This window comes from Ursus maritimus, unplaced genomic scaffold (assembly GCF_017311325.1).
Source record: "Ursus maritimus isolate PB19 unplaced genomic scaffold, ASM1731132v1 scaffold_2, whole genome shotgun sequence".
In the NCBI taxonomy this organism is placed as follows: domain Eukaryota; kingdom Metazoa; phylum Chordata; class Mammalia; order Carnivora; family Ursidae; genus Ursus; species Ursus maritimus.
Genome location: NW_024424452.1, coordinates 75,693,262 through 75,708,235, shown reverse-complemented (window position 1 = coordinate 75,708,235; position 14,974 = coordinate 75,693,262). Strand labels below are relative to the sequence as shown.

General features: G+C 37.2%; 1 protein-coding gene across 7 annotated transcripts in view; it reads right to left on the bottom strand.

Annotated features, from left to right (window-relative positions):
* The window catches only part of PRRC2C (proline rich coiled-coil 2C), a 92,440-nt gene that overhangs the window by 40,916 nt on the left and 36,550 nt on the right, over positions 1 to 14,974 (bottom strand). For all 7 annotated transcript variants that reach the window (XM_008696190.2, XM_040636202.1, XM_008696197.2 and 4 more), the window contains exons 12-15: positions 11,564 to 12,185; positions 3,344 to 3,513; positions 2,652 to 2,904; positions 235 to 445 (exon numbers count right to left, since the gene is read on the bottom strand). In XM_008696190.2, coding sequence (XP_008694412.1) covers positions 235 to 445; positions 2,652 to 2,904; positions 3,344 to 3,513; positions 11,564 to 12,185 — 1,256 coding nt within the window. The remainder of the gene's footprint in view (positions 1 to 234; positions 446 to 2,651; positions 2,905 to 3,343; positions 3,514 to 11,563; positions 12,186 to 14,974) is intronic.

The following is a 14,974-nucleotide window of genomic DNA, read 5'->3' as shown; positions in this document are numbered from 1 at the left end:
AAACGTGCCAATTTTACACGTTTCAATATTTAATTCAGTGTACAGAACTAGGGGACAAATGCTCTAATCAATACAGAAATGACAGAAAAAGAAAGCATGCCCAAAAATGAAATGACATAAACTAAATGGGAGGAAATCAGATTTGTCACTCAGTCCTAAATCAGAATGATCTTCAGGGACACAGTTTTCATTTTACCACAATATTCAATTTGTATTAATAATTGTTTTAACTACCTTGCATCCTCAGGCTCTTCTGTTGCCTTGGGAGTAGTGGCCTGCTGAGGCTCGGTGTGAGGATAGGGATCTGACCCCCACATTACACGAGGTTCAGAGAGGGAGATTGCATGATCTCTTGCAGATCGTGCTATATGCTCAAATGACTCAGAACTGTTTGGTGATCCTTCCATCTGTTCTCTTCTCATTAATGGCTTAGGAGGAATCATTCCTATACAAAACCAGAAAAAGATGGGAAAAACAATCATTATATACACGTAGAATCTGGGTTATTAATTACTATTTGGAATTCTATATTTGAGCTAAAGAAATACTTTTTGCCCAACTGATGAACTCAAGAAATGATCAATGAAAATCATACAAGATTTTCTGTGAATGAAATTTTTATTGCTGCTATTAAACAGATTTAAGAGGGGGCACCTGGGTGGCTCAGTTAAGTGTCTGCCTTTGGCTCTGGTCATGATCCCAGATCAAGCCTTGCACTGATCCCTGCTCAGCAGGGAGCCTGCTTCTCTCTCTTCCCCTCCCCCGTTTGTACTCTCTCAAATAAATAAAACCTTATAAAAAATTTAAAAATATAGATTTAAGAATTGAGGACACAAACAAAGCAAACCACAAGAGCAGCCTATTTTTACTTTAAAGGAAAAAAAAACCAAAATGCCTATAAAAATCAGATAATAAAAACATAATGAGGATTACCCCAATGGTGACAGATTTCCAGAGAAAATATTTCCTACAGATAATTCCATTAATGTAGTTTAATTAGTTGATCAATGCTATTAATTACCCCTCTTAAATTTTAAAATTGCAGTATAAATTTTTAAATTAAAACATGAATTTTTTTAAAAGATTTTATTTATTTATTTGACAGAGAGAGACAGCCAGAGAGAGAGGGAACACAGGAGGGGGAGTGGGAGAGGAAGAAGCAGGCTCCCAGCAGAGGAGCCCGATGCGGGGCTCAATCCCAGGGATCCAGGATCACGCCTTGAGCCGAAGGCAGACACTTAACGACTGCGCCACCCAGGCGCCCCAAGACATGATTCTTGATCATATTTTTATCCCTTCTAAACTTTCCTCTATATCATTTTGTTCATGAATTATCCAGATTTATTCTGATAGATTCCATACAACACTAATTCATTCGTTTTCAGCTAACCTATGTGAAAACTCAAGTATTTGGCAGAGAAAGCTAAAAAGCTGGAATACAGAATATATGGAAAAATTTAAATGCTTAAACACTTAAAAGAATGAAAACAATTTAGCAAATAACAGAAAATATTTTCAGAGTCAAAAAATTTTTAAATATTTACGAAACAGAAAATAACTACTAGCATTTTGGTCTTATAACACGTATCATATAGTGTCTGGCATTTAACTACTCTGTGCTAAAAGTTACAGAATTTTTTGATTAAAAATCTAGGTAGCCTGGGGGCACCTGGGTGGCTCAGTCAGTTAAGTGTCTGACCCTTGATTTCAGTTCAGGTCATGACTTCAGGCTTGTGAGATTGAGCCCCATTATCAGGTTCCCTTCCCAGGGGGGAGTCTGCTTGAGATTCTCTCTCCCTCACCCTCTATCCCTGCCCCCAGCTTGCATGTGCACTCTTTCTCTGTCAAATAGATAAATCTTTTAAATTTAAAAAAATAAATAAATAAATCTAGGCACCCTAGGACGCCTGGATGGCGCAGTCAGTTGAGCGTCTGACTCTTGGTCTCAGCTCAGGTTCTAATCCCAGGGTCGTGAGACTAAGCCCTGTGTCAGGCTCTGTGCTCAGTGAGAAATCTGCTTGGGGGGGCGCCTGGGTGGCACAGCGGTTAAGCGTCTGCCTTCGGCTCAGGGCGTGATCCCAGCGTTCTGGGATCGAGCCCCACATCAGGCTCCTCCGCTAGGAGCCTGCTTCTTCCTCTCCCACTCCCCCTGCTTGTGTTCCCTCTCTCTGGCTGTCTCTATCTCTGTCGAATAAATAAATAAAAATCTTAAAAAAAAAAAAAAAAAGAAATCTGCTTGGGATGCTCTCTCCCTCTTCCTTTGCCCCTCCCGCTCTCTAAAATAAATAAATAAGATCTTTAAAAATAAAAAGTCTAGGGGCACCTGGGTGGCTCAGACAGTTAGGCATCCAACTTCAGCTCGGGTCATGATCTCAGGGTCCTGGGATGGAGCCCTGCATTGGGCTCCCTGCTGAGCAGGGAGTCTGCTTGTCTTTGTCTTTCTCCCTGTCCCCCTGCTCCCCACTCAGGCACATGCACACTCTCACTCTCAAATAAATAAAATCTTTAAAAAAACATATCTAGGCATCCTACTTAAGTTCTTACTAGATTATACATCTTAAAGGAATTAAGAGTAAAAACGGGAGAAGATGAAAACCTCTGATCTTGTGTAACTGCCAGTGAGCCACGAGACAAACTCAATTTCAACTCACCAGGATGAATGGGTGGAATATCCATAGCAGGTCTACCTGATATCATTCGAGGATCCATGTATGACTGCATCATGAGCCACCTTGGATCAAAACCCATAGAAGCCAAATGCTGTGGGTGAGGCTGCATGGGCTGGTAGAGAGGTCTGTGTGGTGGAGGAGGGACAGCACCGCTGGACGGCTGTGAAGGGACCGTCTGGGGAAGTACACCTTGCTGCTGCTGCTGCTGCTGCCACTGCTGCTGTTTCATCTGTTCCTGAAAAAGCAGGATCCCACATCTTGAGATTTTGGTTCCACGTGATCAATTAATATAAGCAATCATATCAGAAAATAGTGGGCTTTTTTGAATCCTTCAAGGAAAAGAATTCAAAAGATATTTAACACTGAGAGATTGTAAGTCAAAAGAGAAGATAAGTCACGACATTTTGCCTTAGACATTTTGCCTTAAGAAATTAATCACTCATTAATTGTACTGCAGAAATCATTTCCTAGAAAGGTGTCTATAAATCAAGGGGGGAAATGACACAAAAGTTTATGGTAAAACCCATTATCAACAAACTTAACTATTAAAAAGGGAAAGAATTTCAGGGAAAACCTATATGCTTTGTGTATTTTAGGTTTCATGTCAAACTACTTCTCTGACTACTGAACAATAAACCTTTCGATCACATACATGATAAAATGTTTTCTGTTACCTGCTGTCGCTGAAATCGAGGTGGTAAAGACTTCTGAAACTGTTTAAAATAACCGGATAATACAGCAGGCCGAGGTTGAGATCCTGATTCTGGCTCTGTTTCATGTGCCACTTGCGTGGTCTCTTTTTCACTGCGATTGCTGTCTTGTCTAGTGAAAACTGCATCATCCTCTGTCCCAAAAAAAGATGAAAAATAATGATAATCATCTATGACACTTATCAAATGCATGATATGTGCACTGGCATAAAATTATTAGACTGATATTTTAAAAAGGTTAATGAGGAAGAAAGCATTATTTATTTATTTATTTATTTATTTAGATTTTATTTATTTATTTGACAGAGAGAGACACAGCGAGAGAGGGAACACCAGCACGGGGAATGGGGGAGGGAAAAGCAGGCTTCCCGCTGAGCGGGAGCCCGATGCGGGGCTGGATCCCAGGACCCTGGGATCACGACCTGAGCCGAAGGTAGACGCTTAACAACTGAGCCACCCAGGCGCCCCAGAAGAAAGCATTCTTAACACTTCAAAAAACTGTTTTGTACTCTAATACTGATAGCCATCAATGAGGTTAACATTAAAGTAACAAAACCTTAGATTTCCTCAAATCCAGGTTCTTCAGAGATCACAGGTCCAAATGCTTTACCAAGCAAAAATTTGTATCTGATATTTTGCGATAATAAAACATTTCAATTACTACCTATTTCTAATTATTTTAATAACTATTAATGCTGTCAGTACTTACCTTTGGTTCACTAGGACTGATATGAAAATACAAAGGGCTTAAACGTAAAATGTAACACAAATGTTTGCTTTTTGATCAAGAGACTATTATCTATAAAGAAAACTAATGAATCAAAGTCTGACAACAGTGATCATCAGCTATCTTCAGACATATAAATTATTCTACCTAAAGATTATCAAGAATGATACCAAAAAATACTATACACGTACTTATTTACTAACTAAATAAAATTTTTCATCCTAAAGAAAAACACAGCCTATTCGTTCTAGAGAATTTGTCACAATTACAAAGTGAAGCCTGTTATAAATTCTTTTCTCAGAGAACTAGGGATGCATTTTAAAAGGAAGTTTATTTTGCCAACGTAAAAACCATGCTCTGAAGAATCACAAACCACATTTTCTTGTAGGCATTACATTCAATATTAAGAATGTTGTAAAAAGGTAAATAAAATACTGGAAAGAAAAGAGAGCCAGTAGGTACAACACTTAAAATCAAAAGGGCACATCATGCTAATAAGCCTAGCTGAAGTTAAATTGCCATCAAAGAACAGAGAAGATGTGAATGAAAATAAAAGCACCAAGAAATGATTAAAAAGAAAAGCATAACTAATTGGTGTAGATATAGTTCCACCTGACAGTGAAATTAATCAATGTATTCACTGACAGAACAAAGACTAAAATATGATTTCCTTATTTCAAATCTATGGTCCTTTGTCATCATCTATTAATGAGATTCCCTAAGGTTGTTCTTTTTTAGCATCCATCAATATTAAGGTATGCCAATGCTACAGTGAGAAATTTTACTTTCGTATTATGAGCAATCTATGCTTATGATATGTAATAAAAGCCCATTATCAATATCAAATTATCTCTATATGCATTAATACAAAAATTTATGAAATCTGGCATGGGCCTTATCTCATTAAAAAAAGGTTAGGGTAACATACTCAACTCTTTTTATAGTTAGTTAAGAGCCAAGTTTGATGATGACTCTGACTATAAATAAAAAATTAAAGAAGAAATTTAAATAGCTTCATAATATAATTTCAAGCAGCAGGATCTTAAAGACCATGGGTTTTCAGATTAAAGAAAAATGTGTCAGTGTTTCTGTATCAGAAAATAGACTGAAATAGAACTACTTCTTTTTTTCTTTTTTTAAAGATTTTATTTATTTGACAGAGAGAGAACACAGGCAGGGGGAATGGCAGGGGGAATGTCAGAGGGAGGAGGAGAAGCAGGCTCCCTGCTGAACAGAGAACCCGATACAGGGCTCGATTCCAGAACCCTGGGATCACGTCAGCCAAAGGCAGACGCTTAACTGAGCCGCGGAGGCACCCCGAAACAGAACTACTATTACTTCTATTTTAAGTCATTGTTAAACTGTTCATTAAGAATGAACTTTACCGAAGTTCAGAGCAAGGTTTATACTATATTTTAATTCTGCTAATTAGAGTCTCTAAGATAAAGTGGAGAACAAAAAAGTTGATTAGAGCCAGAAATTTTTTTTAAAGGATAATTACAGTCAACTACACTTTGGAAGCTTTTATATTTAAACTGGAAGAAAAACAAATCTGAAATTATGAACTGGGTACAGTCAGTTAATTATGACAATCCCAAAATTTTCATTAAGCTCTATTCAACTGAAGTTTCAGAAGTATTAATATATGTGTACAAAATTTAAATGTCTTTGAATTTAAATGTCTTAGAATCAGAAAAAAGTAGAAGAATCAGCATATGTGACTATGAAGCAAATACAGTTTTGTAGACAAAATGGAACTGAACCTCATCTAACAACTTTGAGAAACACTACAAGGGAAGCTTTTTGTTTCCTTGTAGAATAACCCCACAATTATCCTTCTCCAAACCCAATTAACTTGTTTCTTTTAATACCCTTTATTGTTAATATGAAATAAGAAAAAATGAATCTAGTGCATGTTTTATAGTGCAAATGTTATCTTCACAACCTTTTATATAAGAGAGGATTCGGAGATAAATAGTGGAGAAGGAAACACCAAGAATCTCTTTCCAAACTAGACAACAACTGGCAGAATCCACCTGGTCTCAGTACTCTAGAACTCCGGAGTCTATTGAATGAAGGCTTGCAACTTTCAGGGGAAGGTTTGGATGATAAACTGTGGTTAGTATCAGTCAATTAAAGCTTTTAGCACAGTACCAGCTACACACCCCCCACCTCACAGTTAATTTTTAAAGATTTATTTATTTATGAGAGAGAGCATACATGCACGCACATGACTGGCAGGAGGGGCAGAGAGACAGAATCCTCAAGTAGATTCCCTGCTGGGCACAGAGCCATGAGATCATGACCTGAGCTGAAACCAAGAGGTCGAGGCCTAACCAGCTGAGCCACCCAGGCACAACCTCCCCTCCCCCCCCCACACACATTTAAACCCACATTGGAGCAAGCAAAAGAAAGAATTCGCAAACTTCAACAAGGACAACGGAAATTATTATGCCCGAGAAACAGAACAAAAAATAAACACAGCTTAAGGTACCTATAGGACAAGATCAACAGACCAAACATACACACTGGGAGGGAGTCTAGAAGCAGGGGAGAGACAAAGGGGCAGAGATGAATATTTGAAGAAATAATGGCCAAAAATGTCTCAAATCTGATGAAAGCATGAGTATAACTTCTAAGAAGCTCTATGAATTCTAAGAGTTCCAAACTGAGACACATTATAATAAAACTTTAAAAAGACAAACAGTGAATCATGAAAGCAGCAGGACAGCACTAAGGAGAAGTCACATAAAGTATCAGATTTCTCATCAGAAACACTGGAGGCCAGGTGACATCTCAAAGTATTAAAAGAAAAAAAACTCCTATCAACCAAGAATCCTTTATCTGGCAAAACTGTTCTTCAAAAATGAGGGAGAAATTGAAATATTCCTAGATAAAAGCTATGAAAGAGTTCATTACCATCAGACCTGCCCTCCACTAACGCTCAAGGGAGTCCTGCAGGGTAAAATGAAAGGATAGCACACAATAAATCAAAACTGCATGACAAAATAATGATTCTCCATAAAGGCAAACACATGGGCAATCATAAAAGGCAGTGGTATCATGTGTAACTCTATGTTTGCACACGTGATTTATGAAATGAATTATTTTTTTAAAAAAGAGCAATTATTAGTCTAAAAGCTAATAACATTATATCTTGGTTTGTAACTCCACATTGTTTTCCACATGATTAAAGAAACTAATTCATTTAAAATAATTATTGGTTTGTTTCTGGGGATATGACGTTAAAGATGTAACTCTGTGACAACCACCACCAAAGGGAATACGAATGGAACTGTTAAAAAAGGAATGAATTTTTGTATATTATTAAAGTTAGGCTGGTATAAATTTAGTGACATAACTTTTGCATATTTATGCAATCCCCATGGTAAAAACAAAGAAGGTAGCTACAGAATATAAACAAAAGGAAATGAGAAAGGAATTTAAAATGTTTCAATACAAAAAAATCACCTAAACACAAAAGACGGTAACGCAGGAAATGAGGGGCAAAAATGGATAAGGCATATAAAAACCAAATACCAAAATGTCAGAATAAGTCCCTTCTAATCAATACTTAAAATGGATTGAACTGGAAACACGTGATCCAACTATATCGTTATCTCTAAGAAACTTAAGATCCAGAGACACAGACAGATTGAAAATGAAAAGATAAACACAGATGGTCCACAGCAACAGTAACTGAGGAGAGCAAGGTGGCTATGCTAATACCAGACAAGAGTGGCTTTGACTGAAAGTTTTACAAGAGACACAGGACATTATATACTAATAAAAGGTTCAAAGCAGCAAGATACGGCCAATATAAATATTTACACATACTTAACATATGTGTCTAATAACAGACCATCAAAATATATGAAGCAAAATACTGACAGAGTTGAAGGGACAGACTGTTGTACATTTATAGCTGGACACTTCAATACCTTACTCTCAATAATGGATACAATAACCAGACAAAGGGTAAGCGAGGAAACAAAGGACTTAATACAATAAACCAAAAGATCCAACAAACCTAGAGAACACTCTATCCAAGAACAGCCATCACATTCTCCTCACATGCACACAGGACATTTTCCAAGACAGACTGTATGTCAGACCACAGCATCAATGGTCAATAGATTTAAAATGATAAATCTCATATGAAGTATTTTCTATGACCACAATGGGATGAAGTTAAAAATCAAAAAGAGAAGTGAAACAGGAAAATTCACAAATCTGAGGAAATTAAACACCACTCTCAATCAAAGAACAAATGAGAAGGGAAATTAGAAAATACCTGAGATGAATGAACACAAAAACACAACATACCAAAATTTATAGGATGCAGCAAAAGTGATGCAAAGGGGGCAAATTTACAGCTATAAATGCTTACATTAAAAAAGAAAGACCTCCAATCCCAAACCTAGTGTTAACAATGTAAGGGAAAAAGAATAAGAACAAAGTAAAACCAAAGTTACCAGAAGAAAGGTAATAAAGTTCAACACAGAGATCCACAAAACAGAGAATAGAAAAATAGAAAAAAATCAATGCAGCTAAAAGTGGGTTCTCTGAAAAGATTAACAAAATTGACAAACCTTTAACTAGGTAAGTCAACCAAAAAAAAAAAAAAGAGAGAGAGAGAGAGAGAGAGAGGACTCAAACTACTAAAATCAGAAATAGAAACTGGGACATTACTACCAATTCTATAGAAATAAGGATTATGAGAGTATTATGGATAACTATATACCAACAAAATGGATAAGCAAGATGAAATGAACAAATTCCTACAAACATAAACTCTGCAGTAAGTTTTTAAATCCAGTTGTATGAGTCCTCCAGCTTTGTTACTTTAGTTCAAGCCAGTTTTAGCTACTCTGGATCCCTTGAGATTTAGGGTTTTCTACATATAAGATTGTAACATCTGCTCACATTACCTGCATTTCTAGTATACTAATAATGAATGATCTGAAAAGGAAATTACAAACAATTCCATTTACAATAGCATCAAAAAGAATAAAATGCTTACGAATTTTTTTTTAGGTTTTTATTTAAGTAATCTCTACACCCAACGTGTGGCTTGAACTCATAATTTCGAAATTAAGAGCCAAACACTCCCCCGACTGAACCAGCCAGGTACCCCTAAAATGCTTAAGAATAAACCAAGGAGATAAAAGCCTTGTACAATGAAAACTACAAAATATTGCTGGAAGAAATTAAAGAAGACATAAATAAATGGGAACACATCCCATGCTCACAGACTGCAAGACTTAATATTATTGACATTATCAATACTACCAAAAGCAATAGTTATGCAATCCCTAGCAAAATCTCAATGGTGTTCTTTACAGAAATAGAAACACCCATCCTAAAATTCACATGTACTCTCAGGGGGACCCAGAATAGCCAAAACCCTCATGAAAAAAAGTAACAAAGATGGACGACCCACATATCCGGATTTAAAAGCATACGGCAGGGTCGCCTGGGTGGCACAGCGGTTAAGCGTCTGCCTTCGGCTCAGGGCGTGATCCCAGCGTTATGGGATCGAGCCCCACGTCAGGCTCCTCCGCTATAAGCCTGCTTCTTCCTCTCCCACTGCCCCTGCTTGTGTTCCCTCTCTCGCTGGCTGTCTCTATCCTGTCGAATAAATAAAATAATAAAATCTTAAAAAAAAAAAAAAAGCATACGGCAAAGCTGCAGTAATAAAAACAGTAAGACACTAACATAAAGTCAGGCAGATAAGGCAACGGAACAGAATCAAGACCCCAAAATAAACCATCACATACACGGTCGAGTGATTTTATAAGATGTTGCTAAGACCATTCAATGGGGGAAAGAACAGTGTTTCCAACAATGGTATTGAGAAAGCTGAATATCCACATGAAAAAGAATGAAGCTGGTCCCTTACCTAACACAATGTACAAAAACTTAACTCAAAACAGGTCAAAGATGTAAATGTAAGACATAAAACTATAAAACTCTTATAAGTAAACAGAACAAACGCTTTATTATATTAGATTTGGCCATGACTTCGTGGACTTGACACCAAAGGCAGAAGCAACAAAAAACAGACGATTTCATGAAAATATTGAAGTTTTATGCATGAAAAGAATATCCAGAATGAAAAGGCAACCTATCTAAAGAGAGGTAACATTGGCAGATCATATATCTGGTAAGGGATTAACATCTAGAATGCACAGCCAACTCCTAAAACTCAACAACAATCTGATTCAAAAACAGACAAAGGACTTGGACATTTCTCCAAAGATACACGAAATGGCCAATGAACACATAAAAAGATAATACTCAACATCACTAATCATTGGCAAAGCACACATCAAAAATTAACAGTGAGTTACCACCTCACACTTACTAGGAAGCCTGCTATCAAAAAAACCCCCAGAAAAAAACAGATGTTGGTGAGAATGTGGAGAAATTGGGACCCTTGTGCACTGTTGGTGGAAATGTAAAATGGTAACAGCTGCCGAGAAAAACAGTATGGTGGTTCCTCAAAAATTTAAAAACAAAATTATCATACGATCCAGCAATTCCATTTCTGAGTATGTAATCAAAAAAAATGAAAGCAGGGTCTCAACAAGACATCTGCACATTCACATTCACAGCAGCATTATTCAAAATAGGTAAAATATGGAATCAATCCAAGTACCCATGAACAGATAAACAGATAAGCAAAATGTGGTTTTATATATAGATTATTGGCCTTAAAAAGGAAGAAAACTCTGCAATATGCTACAATATGAAAGAACCTTGGACGACATTTACTAAGTGAAATAAGCCAACCACAAAAAGACAAATACCGTATGAGGCACTCAGAACAGTCAAAATCAGAGACAGAAACTAGAACAGTGGTTGCCAAGGGGTTGAGGAGAGGGGAAAATAGGGAACTATTGTTTAATAGGTAGAGTTTCAGTTTTATAAGATGGAAAGAGTTCTGGAGATGGATGGTGGTGATGACTGCAAAGCATTATGAATATATTAAAACCATTAAACTGTACACCTAAATAAGGTTAAAATGCTAAATTTTATGTTACGTATATTTCACCACAATAAAAAAATTACGGAAAAAAGTATATTAAAATATCCAATAAAATTCAGCTTCTATTTAAAAAAAAAAAAACTCAACTGGGATGCCTGGGTGGCTCAGATGGTTAAGCGTCTGACTCCTGAATGACCTCAGAGTACTGGGATCCAGCCCCACGTTAGGCTCTGCACTCTGTGGGGAGTCTGCTTGAGATTCTCTCTCCCTCTGCCCTTCTCTCTGCTCACATGCATGTGCACCCTCTCTCTCTCTAAATAAATAAATAAGTAAATAATAAAACCAATCTTAAAAAAAAAAAACAACCCTCATTTTTATCTGATTACATACATGTATATTACAAACACACAAACATCCACACCAGAAGTACTATGAAGCCTCTTATAAAAGAACAAGACTCTCATACCTTTACTACAGTTGGTTTCACTTTCTGGTTTTTCTACCATAGGCTCTAAAGTAGGTTCTTTGTGTTCGGTTTTCTCCTCCACTTTTTCCCTTTCTTTCTTCTCCAACTCACATTCCTTTTCCTGTTCCTTCATCTTTTGCAGTTCTTTCTCCTTTTCTTGCTGTCGTTCTAGTTCTTTCTCTTTTTCTTGCTTTCTTTCCTTTTCCAGTTCTCTCTGTTTTTCCTGCTCTCTCTCCAGTTCTTTCTCCTTCTCCTGTTGCCTCTCCCTTTCTTTTTCTCTCTCCTTCTCTCGCTCCCGTTCTTGTTCTCTCTCAAGTTCTTTCTCACGCTCCCGTTCTTTTTCTCGCTCCCTTTCTCTAATCTCCTCTGGAGATGGTTGTTTGTCCACTATGCCAAGCTTTTCATCCAATCGTTTCAGTTTCTCCGCACATGCTGCCTTCCTTTGTTCTTCCATTCTTCGCTCTTCCTCTTCACGTCGCTTCCGAGCGCGTTCCACTGCTGCAGAAAGTTCTGACTGCTGTCTTCTTCTTTGCTTCCATATTTCATCTTCATCCGGTACTTGCTGCTTGGGGGGGAAAGGGCCTGGTCTTCCAGGTACTGCCTGCCGGTCTGGAGGAGGGTGCTGAAACATTATGATAAATTACCAGGTGAATATGACAAATCTATTTCCAACCAACATCGGATATCACAGACATGAAGAGGGAAGGAAAAACGCCACAAAATGTCACAAATGTTTCTGATTAAACATACATATTAAAATACAAACAAGCAGCATGGAGAAAATATTAAATTTAGAGAATTCCCCAAAGACAGAACAATTAATCTAGGCCATGTACCTATTTATCGTGGCAGACATTATTGCACATACAGAATTTGTTGAATAAAATCAGAAGCTGTCACAACATGAATTTCATAATCTAAATCTAGACATGAAGGAAATTTAGAACATGAGTGCTTTTCAGAGCAGCAACTGTCAGAGATGGAATGCCTAAAGAGAGAGAAAAGTCCATAAAGAGGCAGAACGGTGTCATATGAGCCCTGAGAAAACAAAAGTGCAGTTACAGGAAAACCACAGACACCCAGAGATGCTAAGTGAAAAAGATGGGAGACACTACTACTGCCAACACTTCGAGAAGGAGAAATTCTAGAAATCAGCCTGTATAGACAGAGTTCTCGGTCTTTGAACTGAAAGATCCAGAAATGCATACTTAGAACTCACAGTGGAATGTGGGATATCACTTGAGAGACTGAGTTTAATGACCTACTTTTAAATTGGTATGTTCTAAAACAACTATCTATCACTGCCAGCAACTATGCAAAACAAAAAGAGCACCTGAAGGGCTGAAATGTTAAGGAACTAAAAAAAATTGTTTTAAAAATACTAATTTTAATAGCTAGTAGGGTGAAGAAACCTAAAAAGCCATTTAACCAGTGAGAATCCTCACAAATGAGAAAATAACAGTATGACGAAAATACTAAATATAAAACATACATATATATATACATATATACATACATATATATATGTGTATATGTATGTATATATGATCCAGACTTTACCATTTAGTAACAGTGCTGTCTTAGGCAAACCACTTTATCTGCCAGCACCTCTAACCCCAAACAACCACTGGTCTGCTTCTGACAATACAGAGTAGTTTTACCTTTCCTACAGTTCCATATATATGGATACATCAAGTTACATTTTCTTTAGTATCTGGCTTCTTGTGCTCAGGATAATAGTTTTGAGGTGGCTATCAGTCGTCTGTTCCATTCTATTGCTGGACAGTATTCCATCATGGGCACATCATTTCACTTGTGGATGGACACGTGGATCCAAACTGCTTCTAGTTTTTTAACCATGAATAAACAATTATGGACACTCATGCCTAAGTCTTTGTGTAAATACATGTATTTTCATTTCTCTAGGATAAATACTTAGGAGTGCAACTGCCGAATCATGTACTAAATATTTTTCACTTTATTAAGACAGTGCCAAACTGTTTCCCAAAGTGGTTACAAGGTTTTATAGCTCCACCAGTAATATATGAGGGTGCTGGTTGCTTTATACCCTCACCGTACTTGGTGTCACCAGCACTTTAAATTTTGGATGTGTGACAAAATCTCACTGTGGTTTTAATTTGCATTTCCCTGGTGTTTAAGATACTGAACATCTTTTCGTGTACTTACTGACCATTTGTATATCTCATTTTGTGAAGTGAATGTTCAAATCATTTTGTTGGGCTATTTGTCTTTTTATTAGTTATAAGGGTCTTTTGGGCTTTTGGGGTTTTTTTTTTTTAGGATTTTATTTATTCATTCATGAGAGAGAGAGATACGCAAAGCAGGGAGCCTGATGCGGGACTTGATTCTAGGACTCCAGGATCATGACCTGAGCTGAAAGCAGACACTTAATCGACTGAGCCACCTAGGCAACCGTTTGTTTTCTTCTTTTAAAAAATATGTTCCAGGGACACCTGGGTGGCTCAGACAGTTAAGCGTCTGCCTTTGGCTCAGGTGATGATACCAGGGTCCTAGAATCGAGTCCCCTATCGGGCTCCTTGCTCAGCAGGGAGTCTGCTTCTCCCTCTGCCTGCCTCTCCCCCCTGCTTGTGTTCTCTCTCTGGCAAATAAATAAAATCTTTAAAAATAAATACATAAATAAATTCCTTTCTTAAAAAAAAAAAAAATATATATATATATATATACACACACACACATGTTCTTGGTCAGATATATTAGTTATATTTTTTTTGTGGACATATTTTTTCATTGCCTCAGAGATGTTTCTAAAACTCCAACTGATTTTTTTTCCCTAATCTATGTCTTTTGTGAATTGCATCTTTGTTGACCCAAGTTTAAAGATTTTTTTTCCTACACTTTCTTCCAGATGTTTAGTTTTAGCTTGTATGTATATAAAAATACCATAAAGGGCATTCAGTGGTTAAAAGGAAAGTGACTGGTGGAGATGATGGTGATGGTTGTGGTACGTATGCCTATCACAGTAGGGTGATCAGGGAAGGCCTGCGAAGTGTAACACCTGAGCAAAGAATTTGATTAGAAGAAGGATCTCTGGAAAACATTCCTCTAGTCAGAGGAAACAGCAAATAAAATGTGTTTTATAAAGCTGTGTGGCAAGAACAAAGAGAAAACTAGATAAAATGAGGAGAGTAGACAGAGACCTTAATGACCACTGGAAGGAACTAAGAAAAGACTGATCCAATATACACAGTTTTCAAAGACTGTTATCTATTCTAGGATGGAGGTGGCAGGTAAGCAGGAACCACAGTGGAAAATAAGACCTATTAGGGACCTACTGTGATAGTTCAAATGAAATGTAACGAGTGGTAGGCCATTACTCAGTGTAGGAATATATTCCGAAGGTAGGGGTGACATAATCTGCTGATAGATTAG